The sequence below is a fragment of the Netta rufina genome (genome assembly GCF_964035555.1).
Source record: "Netta rufina genome assembly, chromosome: 2".
Taxonomy (NCBI): Eukaryota; Metazoa; Chordata; class Aves; order Anseriformes; family Anatidae; genus Netta; species Netta rufina.
Window position 1 is genome coordinate 152,367,043 of NC_140124.1, and position 14,018 is coordinate 152,381,060.

The 14,018-nt window shown below is 34.9% G+C and overlaps 1 protein-coding gene across 2 annotated transcripts in view; it reads left to right on the forward strand.

Annotated features, from left to right (window-relative positions):
• KHDRBS3 (KH RNA binding domain containing, signal transduction associated 3) overlaps positions 1–13,166 on the forward strand; it is an 88,565-nt gene extending 75,399 nt beyond the window's left edge. Inside the window, exons 9-10 of one of the 2 annotated variants that reach the window (XM_084281585.1) lie at positions 8,827–8,885; positions 12,549–13,166. In XM_084281585.1, the coding sequence (XP_084137711.1) occupies positions 8,827–8,885; positions 12,549–12,640 (151 nt within the window). In that variant the 3' untranslated portion in view covers positions 12,641–13,166. The remainder of the gene's footprint in view (positions 1–8,826; positions 8,886–12,548) is intronic. The other variant, XM_084281586.1, reaches the window with a different exon arrangement.
• The last annotated feature ends 852 nt before the right edge of the window (positions 13,167–14,018 follow it).

Here is a 14,018-nt window from a genome sequence, read left to right on the forward strand (position 1 = left end):
ATAACCATACGTGGTAATTGACAAGCATGTTAAAAACCCAGCATTATGAATGCCACGCAGTGAAGCCTTACTCTTCACCGTTCATCAAGTGACTGTTTCAAGACAATTTCTTTACAGAAGACTACGCACAAGGACCCAGGAGTTTGAAACGTTTGAGTAGATTTGTGGTTAGTAGCTTGTGGTAGTTAACTAAGAAAAAAGTGACTGGATATCACATCAAAAATATTACCTTTTAATAAATAAATACATAAATAAAATCAAGCAATGGCCATTGCTCAACTGATGCCTAAACAACACAGCTAAATTGATGTCCTAAAATTCTCCAAATATGTAAATCCCTGATTTTATACCACTCCAGAAGCACCTTAGTTTTGACAAACTGATTCTGTAGATGTAGTTGTTACCATGGCCCAGAGATGTTGTCCTTCTCATTTTCCCTTAGGAATTCAAATTTTCAGGTATATTTTGAAACCATGCTTAGTAGTCACACAGAAGATGACAATGTTTCTGTTTATGAAAGGAGAATTTTCATACAGCTGAGTATATGGATTTGAAACTAGCTTACGGAAGTGTTGCTGTTGGCATTTGAAAGTTAATTGCTAACATTTTGTTTGTGATGCTCAGTGTTTTAAATTTACATTGTTAAGTTTGTCAGCAATCATGCATTTCCAGGGTGTATAAATATGCATTATATGCAAAACAGTGTCTGTTACTGTAGCTTTTCAGGATGTGATTCTCTGGATTTTAATGCTATTAGCTGCTAGTGTTTCATGCTCTGACTTATAAATCAAATCAATCCACAGCAGTGTGGGGAAAATGGCTACTATTTTGCTATTATTTTATTGTTACATGAAGACCAGGTATATATGAGCTTATTGGAGGTTGTAATTCTGTACAAATAAAGCTTCAAAATCATTAGCATAAACAAGCTAATGTATCTTTTAACTAAAATTCCCTGCTATATGGTTTTCTGCTTAATTTTTATGCTCATATTTTTGGAAGACATTATTTTCTGCAGTTTGTCAGATCCAGTTCTTCAGGTAAATCTTCAGATAGCTGATTTCCTTTTTTTGTCATCTGTGAAGATGTGATAAGATAAAATATTGAGAAGTGCCTCACAAAAGCACAGTTACTTTTAATTTTTATTCTAGCATATGTGTTTGAACTTTAAAAAAAAGGAGGTTTACAGAAATCAGTGTTCTGAAACCTCAGTAAATGGGAACATGACTAAGCCAATTCAGTGTAGTGATGGAAAATAACTGGAAAAAAAAAAAGGAAAGGAAAAATAAATTGTAACACAAGTATTTCACATGGTGTGCTCATAAAATTGGAAAAGTTTTTCAGAGTCCTCATCATGTAGATATTAGTAAATATCACTATTTAAGAAATTAATTTCAAGTTTTAGTAATACTACTTAATAAAATATTCTTTAGATACCAAAACTATTTTTGGTTTCCCTCATGGCTTTGCTACTCTATTTTAACTGTAACTATTCCTCAATGTTTCTGAAAACTTGTTACAAATGAATTTAATAATACATGATTAAGAGACCTGCTGGAAAAATCTTACATAGAGCTGTTAAAGTAGTACAAAAAGAGAGGTAGTGTAAAATTTTAAGTGTATGAAGAATACACAAAAAGGAATTTGTTTTAAAAGCAAAATTAATTTTTTTAATTTACATGAATAGTTTGTTTTTTCCTGGATGGCTATACAGCATTTAAAAGTAGTGTCATTGAATTTCCACAGTATAATTAAAGAGGATGAGTAGGACTCATCTAAAGGATGAGTCATCCTACTCATCCTCCTAAGTAGGACTTAGGAGGTTTCCTTGGTTGACTATACAGGTGAAACTGTAAGAAAAAGATAGGATAAATAGGATCTTTGAAGAAATGCTTAATAGGAAGATAAAATTATTAATGATAAATATTTTTTGAATATAAAAGGCTACAATGTAGGTATTAATGGTTACTTCTGGAATTAGATTAAAAATATTTTAATTGTGAGGGCTTCAATTTGATTACAGTATGATTTCAAAAAGAAGGTAGTTTAAGTTTGGATAATGAAGATTACAAAGATGTTACGTTCAGTAAGAGGAAAAAATTAATATCCAATTGCTAGGTCTCAAGATGCTGCAGCAATGACTCTGGATGTATGGTCTTCGGAGAAAAAAACCTGGATAATCAGGCTTCTAGAGTTTGGAATTTATTCTTACTCACTTGGAATTAACTTTTAAAATGTCATAAATAGGAATTCACTTTCTACCAGTTTCACTAAAAAAGATAATACGGGAAGGAAGAGAGACAACATAGTCCTTCTACAACTAGAGAAAGGGTTGCATCATAAATTCACACTTGCAGTAGACAGTGAAAAATATATAGGGAGGATTTATTTCCCACATCTGGGGTGGAGAAGGAACTTCGCTGGAAGCTCACACTGTTTTGGAAGCCAGTGTCTATTAGTCAGATGACAGAGGCATAAGAAACTGGACTTCATCAGTTCAGAACACTTTATTGTGTTGATGTTGTTTGTAGATGACAATTTGATGCTGTTTTACTGGTTAAAAGTCCATGTATGATATGTGCTTACTAATAGTTACTGAAAATTGCAGTTTTATTTTTTAGAGAGCAAGCTGGAGTATTTTCTTTTCTTTCAATGAAAGAATTTTTTTTTTTTTTCAATTCGTGAGGGAATGTCTATTTTAATTGGGCAAATTTTAGAAAAAGGAGATGGTTGCAGTAAAACCTTGCAACTTTCTTCCTCTCTCCCCCCACCCCTACTCTTCCCAGTTTTTGTTTTAGAAGAAATAACTGGGAGCTGGAAATTGTACTTTTAAGCACAATTTTGGCACCAGATGCCACATAATATAAAATGTTCATTTCATTAGCCATCAGAATTTAAAGTTTATTGTCATATAGTCCCATCAGATGAGAGCAGTATGCAATGCAGTTGGAACATGCATGTTGATACATGTCATAGAGTCCACAGGAGACCAGCAAGCAAGTCCTAGCAGTTAAACAGATTGAACTGTGTTTTTAACACAAGAGGAAAAGGTCTGCCTTATTGTACTTCGGGAAACATGACTTGAACCTTGCTGGTGTAAGGGGTGCTAGGGAAGCACCAGAAATATCTCAGACATGGCAATGCATTGCTTTTAAGATCTGTCAGATTCTTATGATTATGCAGTCCTGAAAACACTTAAATGTAGTCTGCCTTTAACCAAATACATTACTTGATGGCATTTTTATTATTTTGAATTCTAATCATAAAACTGGGATGTAATGATAATTCTTTTCTCAAATGCTCTTCAATTTCAGCTGATGAGTAAGGCTATCAAATTTATGGGAAACTGATGAAAGTTGTACTGTTCCTTCAATAAATTAGAAAGACAAGAAGGTGTGATGTATATCTTACTGAGCAGTATTTCTAATGACAGAATGGTGACATACCGTCTGTGCAGTTTTTGTGGATGATAATGTATTATAGACAATGTTATCTTGTACTCCAGTATGTGACAAGGAGTCACATATCTCAGCTCTCCAGCAGCATCTTGTGCAGGATTCAAGAGGGAAAGCCAGGAATTAGAGATGGAACAGTTCCCACAGCTGCTTCTGGGATTGCAGTAGGTAGTCTAAAAAGTCTGACTGACACCATTCAGATCTTTGTTATCCTCACTGCTTCCATCATCCTGAGTAGTCTCTGTCTGGAAGTGAGGGTAAGAAAACACATCCTTCAGTGTTATGTTTCATTTCTCTGTCCTCATTTAGCTTTTGGAACACTCCCGGTACACACCTGGATTATTCAAGACTTTCAATTTGGTTTCCTGTGATAGCAGCCTCGTTCACATGTGTCCCCAGACTGCTTTGTGAGCCAGACAAATGTCATGGGGTGATGCCAGGAGTTTGGTCCTATTTCACAGACCAAACCAAAATGCCAGTGTGAGGCAGCTCAACTTCTTAGTCTCTCTATTAGTGCTTACTTGTTTGGTGTGGCAAACTGTTGGCATTTTATTTAGCAACTCCCATGCTGATGAATGATTATTATGGTAGTCTACTGATAGTTTCCAGATAAAGCTATAGGTTCCTGCTGCTGCTGTTCCTGAGAGGAAGTACTACTTTGTGCCCCTTGGTCACTTCTGCTACTTCCATCTTGGGAGATGGGACATGATGAGAGTAGAGTTGAGGGAGAAAAAGCTGAATGAGTTCACAGACATCAGTAAGTGGACATTTCAGATGGTAAAGCTTAGCTTTATGGCAAAACTTAGTTCTTAGAGTGCTTAGAGTTCTGTTAGAAATACATAGAAATACTTCAGTGCCTGGTTTGAAGAAGGTTCTGAAGACGTTTCACTATTCTTCAACATAAGTGAAAATTATTACAACTCTTACCATAAAAAATAATTTCTAGAGATAGCTAAGGGAATCCTTGAGAGGGCTCTCTGGTCATCTTTTAGGATTATAGGAAATAAGATTTGATATTTGTACTATGAGATTAAAATGGGATGTAGTTTAAGGATGATTGCATCATTTGCTTGTATTTTATAAAGCTTTCACTTACAGGTGTCAGCTGCTATCTGCGATCATTATCTCTGTATTACAGACATAAACTGAGATGCAGTGATAAGAGTATGTACCAAAGAAACTTCTGCCAAAAAGAGGCAGAACTGAGCAGTAAATAAAAATCTTCTATCTGTAAGATGCAAGGAAAGACATGAATTTCCTTCTGATGTCCCAATTTCATGCTATGCTACTGAAAGCTGGGTTACAGATTCTATGTTAATGATCCACAAACGCATTAGAACAGATACTCAACTCAATGTTCAAGACAATTGTGGAGATGAGGAGCTTCACTACTGTGATCATTGTCTTGATAATAACATTTGGGACACTCTTCTTCCTGTTTACTGTTGACAGATGGTTTGTGATCTCAGAAGCAGCTGAGCATGAAGATCTGATAGGAAGGCTAGAAAGAGTCTTGTCCTTGTGGAAGAATTCTGTTCAGATACAATCATATCAGCCAGGGTCTATCATACAAGTTATCTTGCTAGAAAGATCTTTACTTGTTCTTTCTACTTCGCTGCTTTTATGTGTAATTTCTATAGGACAGAGGTGACATTTGTGAAGCTGCAATTAAAATAAAAGGAAGTCTTCTCTGTTCAGAAGTTTTCTGAGACTGCCCTGCTTTCTGTCAGTCCCCAAATTAATTCTTATACCAATTTGTAAAATAAAAAGCAGAAAAAAAAATCCTTTTTAGCCATTTTTCCCTAGCAAGCATTGCAGATGGCTGAACTGGTTGGGAAACCAAAACCAAAACCAAAACAAAACAAAACAAAACAAGCTGGTTTCCTCACTGCAAAGGAGGAAAGTGTTCTACTTTACTTGGTGTTTAGAAACCCAGTAACCAGTGCTAAAGTCTGGGCTTTTGCACTGAACTCCCCTTACTCCATTTATTCTCCCCTTAGTGATAAGACTTGTTACCATACCACTTTTGCTTCACGTGTAGAAATAACAATGCTCATTATTGCAGACACTTCTCACAGCATAGTGGTTCTAGAAAAATGGCAGGCAGCTTCTCAGTGCTCTGTTTTACGTAGTAAAACAACTTCTCTAAGACTTTACTTCATCAGCGTTGCAGTGCTAGAATCTGAACATGCAGATTCTCAAGATCTCTGCCTTCTTCTTGGACAGAGAAAACAGGCATTTCTTCATGGCCATACATAAACTACTCAAACCTCACGTTACAGTTTCTCTAAGCATCATAGGTTTAATGTCAAGCCCACACCACTTTGAGGCAATATACTTAAGTTTATTGCTGTGTGCTATCTTTTTTTCTGACTTCTCTCAAAGCTGAAAGACATTGTGCTGTTATGGGAATACAGACAAAATTAAATATGAGTAGATGTAAAAATGGACTCTATATGTACATGAGATCTGATTCACAGCTGATACACCGGTGTTGATTGCACTTGTACTGTTTATTCCAAGATCAGGAAAATGCCTGAAAAGCTTACCTGACTATGTGCAATTACCCATTTACAAAGAAGGTGCTGCAGAATTTTCAGGCACTGCCCACATCTGCTAGGGAGAAACTGCTTGCAGACATTTGGACAAGGAAAAAGTCAAGAAGGAAATTTGTAGAAAATGGCCTCAAGAGGACATTTCAGAACTGAAAACGTAATAACTCAAAGCAGACTCCCAGTTTAGTATTGCCAGGTGAAAAGAGAAGGGATCCTGTAGTGTTTTTTCCCTTGTTCTGAAAAGAGGGAGGTACATGAGATGAAAAGGAATAGAAAAAAATGGGTTTCCCTTGCAGAATAAATCAGTTAAAAGGAAATATAAAACATGAGCAGTCTTCAATCAGAATTGCTAGGATGCCATAGAACCTGCATAAAATACTGCAAATATCAAGGATGCTTTTAAAACAAAAAAGTCACACAATGTTTTTACTATTGCCTAAAGATTTTTAAAGTGTGTGTACTTCAAAAATGAGACTTAACATCATACTTTCTGTCCAAAGGGAAAAAAAATAAATTATATTTGACATAAATACTTAAATTCTCACAAAATAATTGTCCTCAACTGTCTCAGTTAATGACATTAAATTCACACTTTAGGAACTAGTTTGATTCTATACTGTAGATTCCTTTGAAAAGTTTTCCTATGAGAAGATTATTGCCTTGAAATGATAGAACTCTCTAAATTGCAACTTCATGTATAGTACTTTAGTACTTTTGTGTAATACAAAGATAACTTTGGCTCTGAATGCCACAGCGTATTAAGACTCTACAACAGGTGAAACATATCTCTTTAATGCTTTTTGTTTCTTTTCTTTAACACAGAACTCCTTAAAGCATACATGTCTGTAGCCTTTTCTTTGGGTCATAGTCTCTTGGTTGCCTTCTTAGAAGTTTTGCATGTGTCAGTTGAATTGAGAGAGTCAGTGTTGTTACAGAGTACTAAGGAAAGCAGTCAAAACAGAAGGTATTGAATATCACTGGGCAGCATTATTTCCCATTACAATTTGGGCTCTTTTTTACACGGGTTATTAATTTTGAAGGGTCTGTCCATTAATATAAATAAGTCATAATATCATTTTAGTGAAAGTAAAAGATTTTTCCTTTCAAATGTTTATTCATTTTGCAGTTTGCATACTGTAAAATGAGTCATTTTTTGTTTAATATATATTTAGGTCTGTGAAATGAAACCCTGCAAAAGTCATTTCGACAGGATTGACAGATACGGGGATAGGGCTCAGCTGCTATAGGCATCTAAACTTGACAGTCTTAAAATAAATAATTATGTACCATGTGGAAGGATAGTGAATGTCAATTTTAAGTTGGTTGTCAGAATAAAGACTTCTATCGCTGGCTGCTGCAGGGCAAAATTGTGTTATTTCTTAGGCTTCAAACTTCGACCTTGTTATTCTGGTCTGCGCTGCATGGGCTGGCAAACCACAGATAGCATTTATGTTGGACACACATACTTTTTGGGGGGGTTTTCATAGTACATTCCTATTAACTTTTTGTTGAGGAAGCTTTATTTAACAATTAAATACTCATCCACAGTTTTTGGATATGTATTTGCACACATCAGGGCTTTACGGTGTCTGGCATGGATTATTTTGTGGAACTTAAAAATTGTTAGTTAAAAAAAAAATCTATATTGCAATTTTGCTCATTTTAGAAGTGATTTTTACTTATGTGTTATTTGTGGTAAAATAAATGCTTTATCTGCTAGTTCATATTAAGACTATAAATTGCCTTTTCTCTCTGGTTTTAATTTTGTTAACAATCAATCTAATTTTGGAAGCATTTTGTCAATATTTGCAATTACTTGTTAGTGATCATATTTTACAAGGATTTTGTTCTCACTCAGCAAGTAAAGATTTGATGGCATCAGTTTGTGGAGTATTTATTTTCCAATTATCATCAGCCCTGGGTCTGTCTATCATTAGAAAGAAAAGGAGAGAAAAACAGACTTTCTTTTGACATCCTGCGGACATGTCTAATGGTCTTCTGTTACATATTGCCTGTTCCATCAATTATGTAAAAGACTATACATAGCTACATTTCTATAAAATATGAAAACATGATGGAAAAGGAGCGTGTAATAAGGCTAATCCTCCAATTTCCATTCAGTGGTCTTAATAGAAATAGAAATGTCATTACAAAATGGAAGACTGTTTTAGTCCATGGTTATAATATTCGTACAGATTTTTGAATACTAATGACTTCAGGTTTCTGCTTTTAACTTTGAAATTTCGATTGCCGTTTCTTGTCTACTTGTTAAAATAATAGTCTTTGAATATGTGTGTATCTTTCTTGTTTTGAAGACATTGGACCTTACAAACACATAGGAAGCATCTAACTCTTGTTTATCCTTTATTATGTTTTCTCTCTGTCAATTCAAAGATGCATAGGCAAAATACTAGACAGTAGTAGGCACTGATGGCAAAGGAATTGGGTTCCATACATACACCAGCTATTCTTCTTTCATTGGCAGTCTTAAGATCTTCAAGCTTCCAACCTATTGGCATAATTTTAAATACAAAATTCCCACATCCGCATTTACCGCTATGGACCAGGGTCTCAAAGATGAAAAATAAACCTAAATGGATATAAATACATCTTATTTTCCCTTCTCATTAAAGAACAAAGAGGACCTCAGCTGTCATTGTCACATGGTTGCTTAGTTTCCTAAGCTTAGGACATGTCTACATCCTTCAAGCTTTCTCCTCTTCACAGGTAGAATGTATAGAAATTGTAAAAACTGCTTCTTAAAATTTAACTTCTTTATTTCTTGTTCCCCTTCCTGCTTCCCTCCTCCTATACAGTGGAGCAGATTACTATGACTATGGCCATGGACTGAGTGAAGAAACATACGACTCTTACGGTGAGTAGCTTTGAGCTGAATGAGTACAGTAGTAAAGTCTTCTGAAAAAGTAATATAAACATAGAAGAATAATTTCCCTAAGGCAGACTTCAGTTCTGTGGTGGTTAACAGCTGTTCAGGGATTCTTGCGCTGTGACAGAGCTCCACATGTGGTTATTGAGAAAAATACTGTAGGAGGCTTCTGTGGTGTGTTAGCTAACATAGTCATCTAAAACTAAAACCAAAGAAATAAAAAGCTAAAAGAGAAAAATCTAATTCATGCTGCAAGTACTCCTTTCATGTCACATGCAATTAGATTTATGGAAAGAATTGGTGTGTTTGGACTTACTTCAGAAGCTGTTTGCTGCTGAAAGCAAATGTTTCTAGTGTGGCATAACTGGTGTGCAATTTGATACCAGCCAGGAATATGCTGAACTTCTGTAATGAGTCAGAGCCTAATTGAGAGTGCTGTGTATGGTCCTCTTGTATTCTTATCATGCATCAGTCTTGTGAAATCAAGCAGGGAGTCATTATGTAAAGGTTGTAAAAGTACTTTAGGTGGCTAATAGACACGAGGGCAGTGGGTTGCTCATACAGAGACAAAACAATGCATAATGAAGCAAAACCATATGCCAGTGGTAAAGATTACGCTTTTTTGGGGGCTAGAATTACAGTAGTGACAGGTTTAATTAAAGAAATCTGTTACGGATTAGAAGCATAAAGCATGTTAAAAGGCACCTTTGCTTAAGGGATCAATGTTAAATCTTTGGCTAGAGATCAGAGAAATAAAATCTAGATCACTCAAATATCAAACATTTTAGGATTGCTAGTACATAGTGTGAGAGTTGTGACTCTGGGTAACGGGTGTTACAGTGGTTTCAGAACTCAACTGAAAATATTCCGTGATACATTTCTTGGACTACATTTTGAAGTGTTTCCTGCTGAAAACAAAAATGATCTCAACTAAGATGTTTGTCTTGATAAATGAACCTAATACAGAAGTTTGCTCAATATCATCTGCTTAAACGAGTTCATTTTGCTTAAGGGAAAAGTCAATTTATCAAAAGAAGAGGTCATTTGAAATTCCTCTATCCCCCAGCACTTTCAGTTGGTCTTGATAGATATATAAGTGAAATGTTTATTTCAGTATTAAAACAAATGCTTTGCCAATATAAGCATGATATTTCTAAGAGTATTTCATGAATGCAAAATTGATAGGGGGAAAATGTGCTAAACTGCTCAATATAGATGGAGTTGACTGAGGGGGGAAATGCGGATTGCAGTATTTAAGGCTGAAAAAAATATTTATTGTTTTTCCCATTTAGAATTGGTTTTCTAAGCACTGCCACTCAGAATATTAAGTGATATATTTATTCATGTTGAGAGGAAGACTATAAATACCTTGTATGATTTGGGGTTAGAGCCAATAAAGCCTTAGTGACTACAAGTTACATACTTTCTTAACTAGCTCACCCTCAAGTACACCCTTAAATGTGGAATCAAGTACTAATAATCATCCTTACGTTACACAAAGAACATCAGTTGCCTCAAAATAAAATTCATAAGACAGCTCACTGAGCAGATGGCTGCCTAATGCTGGCCAGGATGAAACGGTGTCCCAGGAACTGAATTTCTTGTTCTCTGAATCTGAATTTATTGTTCATATCTGAATTTCAAGAATCTGAATTTCTTGTTCTCTGAGAAGCTCAGGTGTCAAGTCCAGAGGATATAGGAAGAATATTTTTTAGAATTCTGGGCTCCAATGGCACCAAAAGGAGAACTGATGAAAAGTAACTGTGGTGACAGGACGAGGGGGAATGGGCTTAAGTTGCACCAGGGGAGTTTTAGTTTGGATCTTAGGAAGAACTTCTTTACCGAAAGGGTTGTTAGACATTGGAACAGGCTGCCTAGGGAAGTGGTGGAGTCATCATCCCTGGAGGTCTTTAAAAGACGTTTAGATGTAGAGCTTAGGGATATGGTTTAGTGGGTACTGTTAGTGTTAGGTCAGAGGTTGGACTCGATCTTGAGGTCTCTTCCAACCTAGAAATTCTGTGATTCGGTGTGTGTTTTACCCTACTAATTTAGCCAGGTGCTTGAAAAGGAGCAAGCTGTTCTTGCTACTAAACCAAGATTGATTTTTATATTTAAACTATTATTTGCAGCGGTACTTTAAAGCTAGGATATTATTTAATTCTTGTCCCTTAGCCAGCTGCCTTTACTGTCTGGATAGGGTTCTCTTCCTTAATATGAACCTTGTTCTCATTGTAATGAAGAAGCCCATGACGTTGCTTCTCATTTATGTTATTATGTTACCAAATAGCTGGAGAACATGCCTAAGATAAAGTTTATTTCTAGCCTTAGAGCAAAATTTGAACTTGTGCCTCCTGCCTACTAGGCAATTGTTCTGTCCACCTCAGTGTGATACGTAATCTATGCTTCCCTCATCTTTTTTTTTTTTTATTTCTTATTTATTTATTTAAATAAAGTATCTCGGATGAGACTATTATGAAGAGACAATGAAACCAGACCAATGAGTTTATGGGATCCCTGCCACCTAATTTCAGATGTCTACCATCTGAGGAGGTTACCTTACCATTCAAAGAAATGCAGGGGGTTGCTTGATTGTTGACTCCGATACTTTTTTTCTGTTGACTAGAACAGTAAATAATGATGCCTCCATTTTAGATTACCATATTTATTCATTTGGATTCCACAATTTGTTTCTGAATTGCATTGTGTTCACTTGTACACCTGCATGCTTAGGGCAGAGCAATTCTCCAAAAACAGATTTAGAAGCACATTCACTCTTTTCAGGTTGCTTTTGGGATTTATTTTTTTTACCCTCTTGGTTTCTATGGTACTCTTATTTGTGTTCACATGATTAAAGCACACCTAAGTCCTGTTTAGTTATACTATGCATTTGGTCCTGAATCTTCCCTCACGTTGTGAATGCCCTGCACAGTAGGTCTGATTCTCATTTATTCAGACAATATGTTGCTACCTTTTATTTATATTTATTACCATTAAAATACAGTAGGATTTCGAAGCATTAAACATAGCACATGTTGTTTCACAAACTTCTTTTACTTTCAAAATTCAAACAAGCAGTGTCCCCTACTTTTTAATGTTTTTATAATCTACCTTCCAATTTCTTGCATGTTAAAGAAAGTGTGTATTTAAGTGAAGATCAATATTGCCTTTATATTGTTAGAAGCCACAGGTGTTTGTAGTGAAACTTGAGGCTTTTCACTATTAGATTGCATATTTGAATTAAATCTAAAATGGTGCTGATTCAAAGAAATTTCTTTCTGAGGGTTGCTTATTTATAGCTCAGATGCTTCATTCATTTCATTCTAACATAATTATTTCTTAGTCTGTTAGTATAGCTGGCATTTCTATATATATTGAGTAAGTAGACTCAGCTGAATGACAGAGCCCTAAATAGTGTCCCTGTAAATCTGTCACACTCCATGGTGTTACAGGCTGAAAGAGCATCATGGGGTATCTCATGTAGGTGCGTTGCTCCCTCATTTTGTGGTTCAAGTGTTAAACTTCAGTTTGGACACTTTGGTTTGAGTTAATAGTGTTGCCATTTAAATCACAAATAATAATAATTTTTTAAAAAGCACAGCATCTGAGAATATTGAAAGGGGTCTAACTATATTTTATTTTCCCTTCTTGTAGGGCAAGAAGAATGGACCAACTCAAGACACAAGGCACCTTCTGCAAGGACGACAAAAGGAGTCTACAGAGACCAGCCATATGCGAGATACTGATTGTACTGTCTGATGTTGTGAAATATCCAATCTCCACCAGTCCTGTATACTGTTCAAAGTAATTTTTTCTATGAACAATCCCTTTTTATTAAATCAAAGCGCTTAAAAATCTGAATGGATGGACTGAACTTAAAATATTTTGTTGAAAGAACAACCTGGACAGAAAGATATGTAAAACAAGGAATTTGTTATTTCCAAACTGTATTTGAAAAATAGGTGATCAAAAAAATAACCTTTGATTAACTAGTGTTAAACTAGGTTTACTAAATATGTTAGTCCATTCTTTTAACATAAGCGTAACCTTTTATTTTAAAGGTTTTCAACAGTTTAGTTTTTAGTCTTTATTTTCAGCCATTTGCTAGTTTTTCTCTTTGCAAACATGCGTAAAAAGGGAAGCAAATTACAAATGCAAATAATGTGGTATTTTGTAACTCAAGTCTTGAAATGTTCTGTAGTGTTAAGCAAAGTTTTACCCTTGCTTGATACTAAATAAACTTTTGAAAGAAAATCAGTGTGTGTGAGATTAATTTTATGCTTTATCTTATAATAAAACTCCATAAATAGTAGTAAACAGGGAGAAATCCGTTTAACAATGATCAGCATAAAAGGCTCATATTAAACATTGCACAATTTCTTAAAAATGGTATAAACCTAAATGTACGTTTATATACTCACAGTAGATATAAATGCTGTTTAAAGTATCCAAATGGTATGGATCTGCTTGAGTGCCACATTAAATCAAAATATTTTTGTAAAAAATGGTTTAAAATAGCTAATGAATTTTCTGAAAAAGATGTGACTAGTTTTCATCTTGTTGAGCATTTTTTCACTAGTGCAACTTTGGAATTTTTATGAGAATTTTGGTACGTTAATGACCACCTCGCTCCGTGCTGGAAGCAATAAACACAAAGCTTTTAAAGACTTTCTGACTTGACTAATTGAGGTCGCTTTCGTCAGAGGCAGAGGATGTGTAACCCTTAAAACGGTCTTCATTTGCAAAGGTAAATAAATCAAATAAGATTTTAATCTCACTAATTTATCGTAGTATAACCAATAAAAACAGGGAGACTACAACTTAGAAAGTTTCATTTCAGAATGTAGGAAAGGCTTTAAGAACACCTAAATTCTCATTTTAAAACGTTTAATTTGTGTTAGTAATCTAAAATCCTTAGTTTAGCTAGTTAAATTTGGACAAACTATTCCCTATTAAACAACTGTAAAACCTCATAACCGATAGTTTGTAATATATTATTTTTCCATAAATTCTAGTAACTTAAACATTACAAATGTTATCCAAAGTTTTTTGTTGATCATTAAGTTTCTATTAATTATAGTTTGATTTACATTGTTTTCTTTAGTTTTTGTTTGAAAGTCTTTC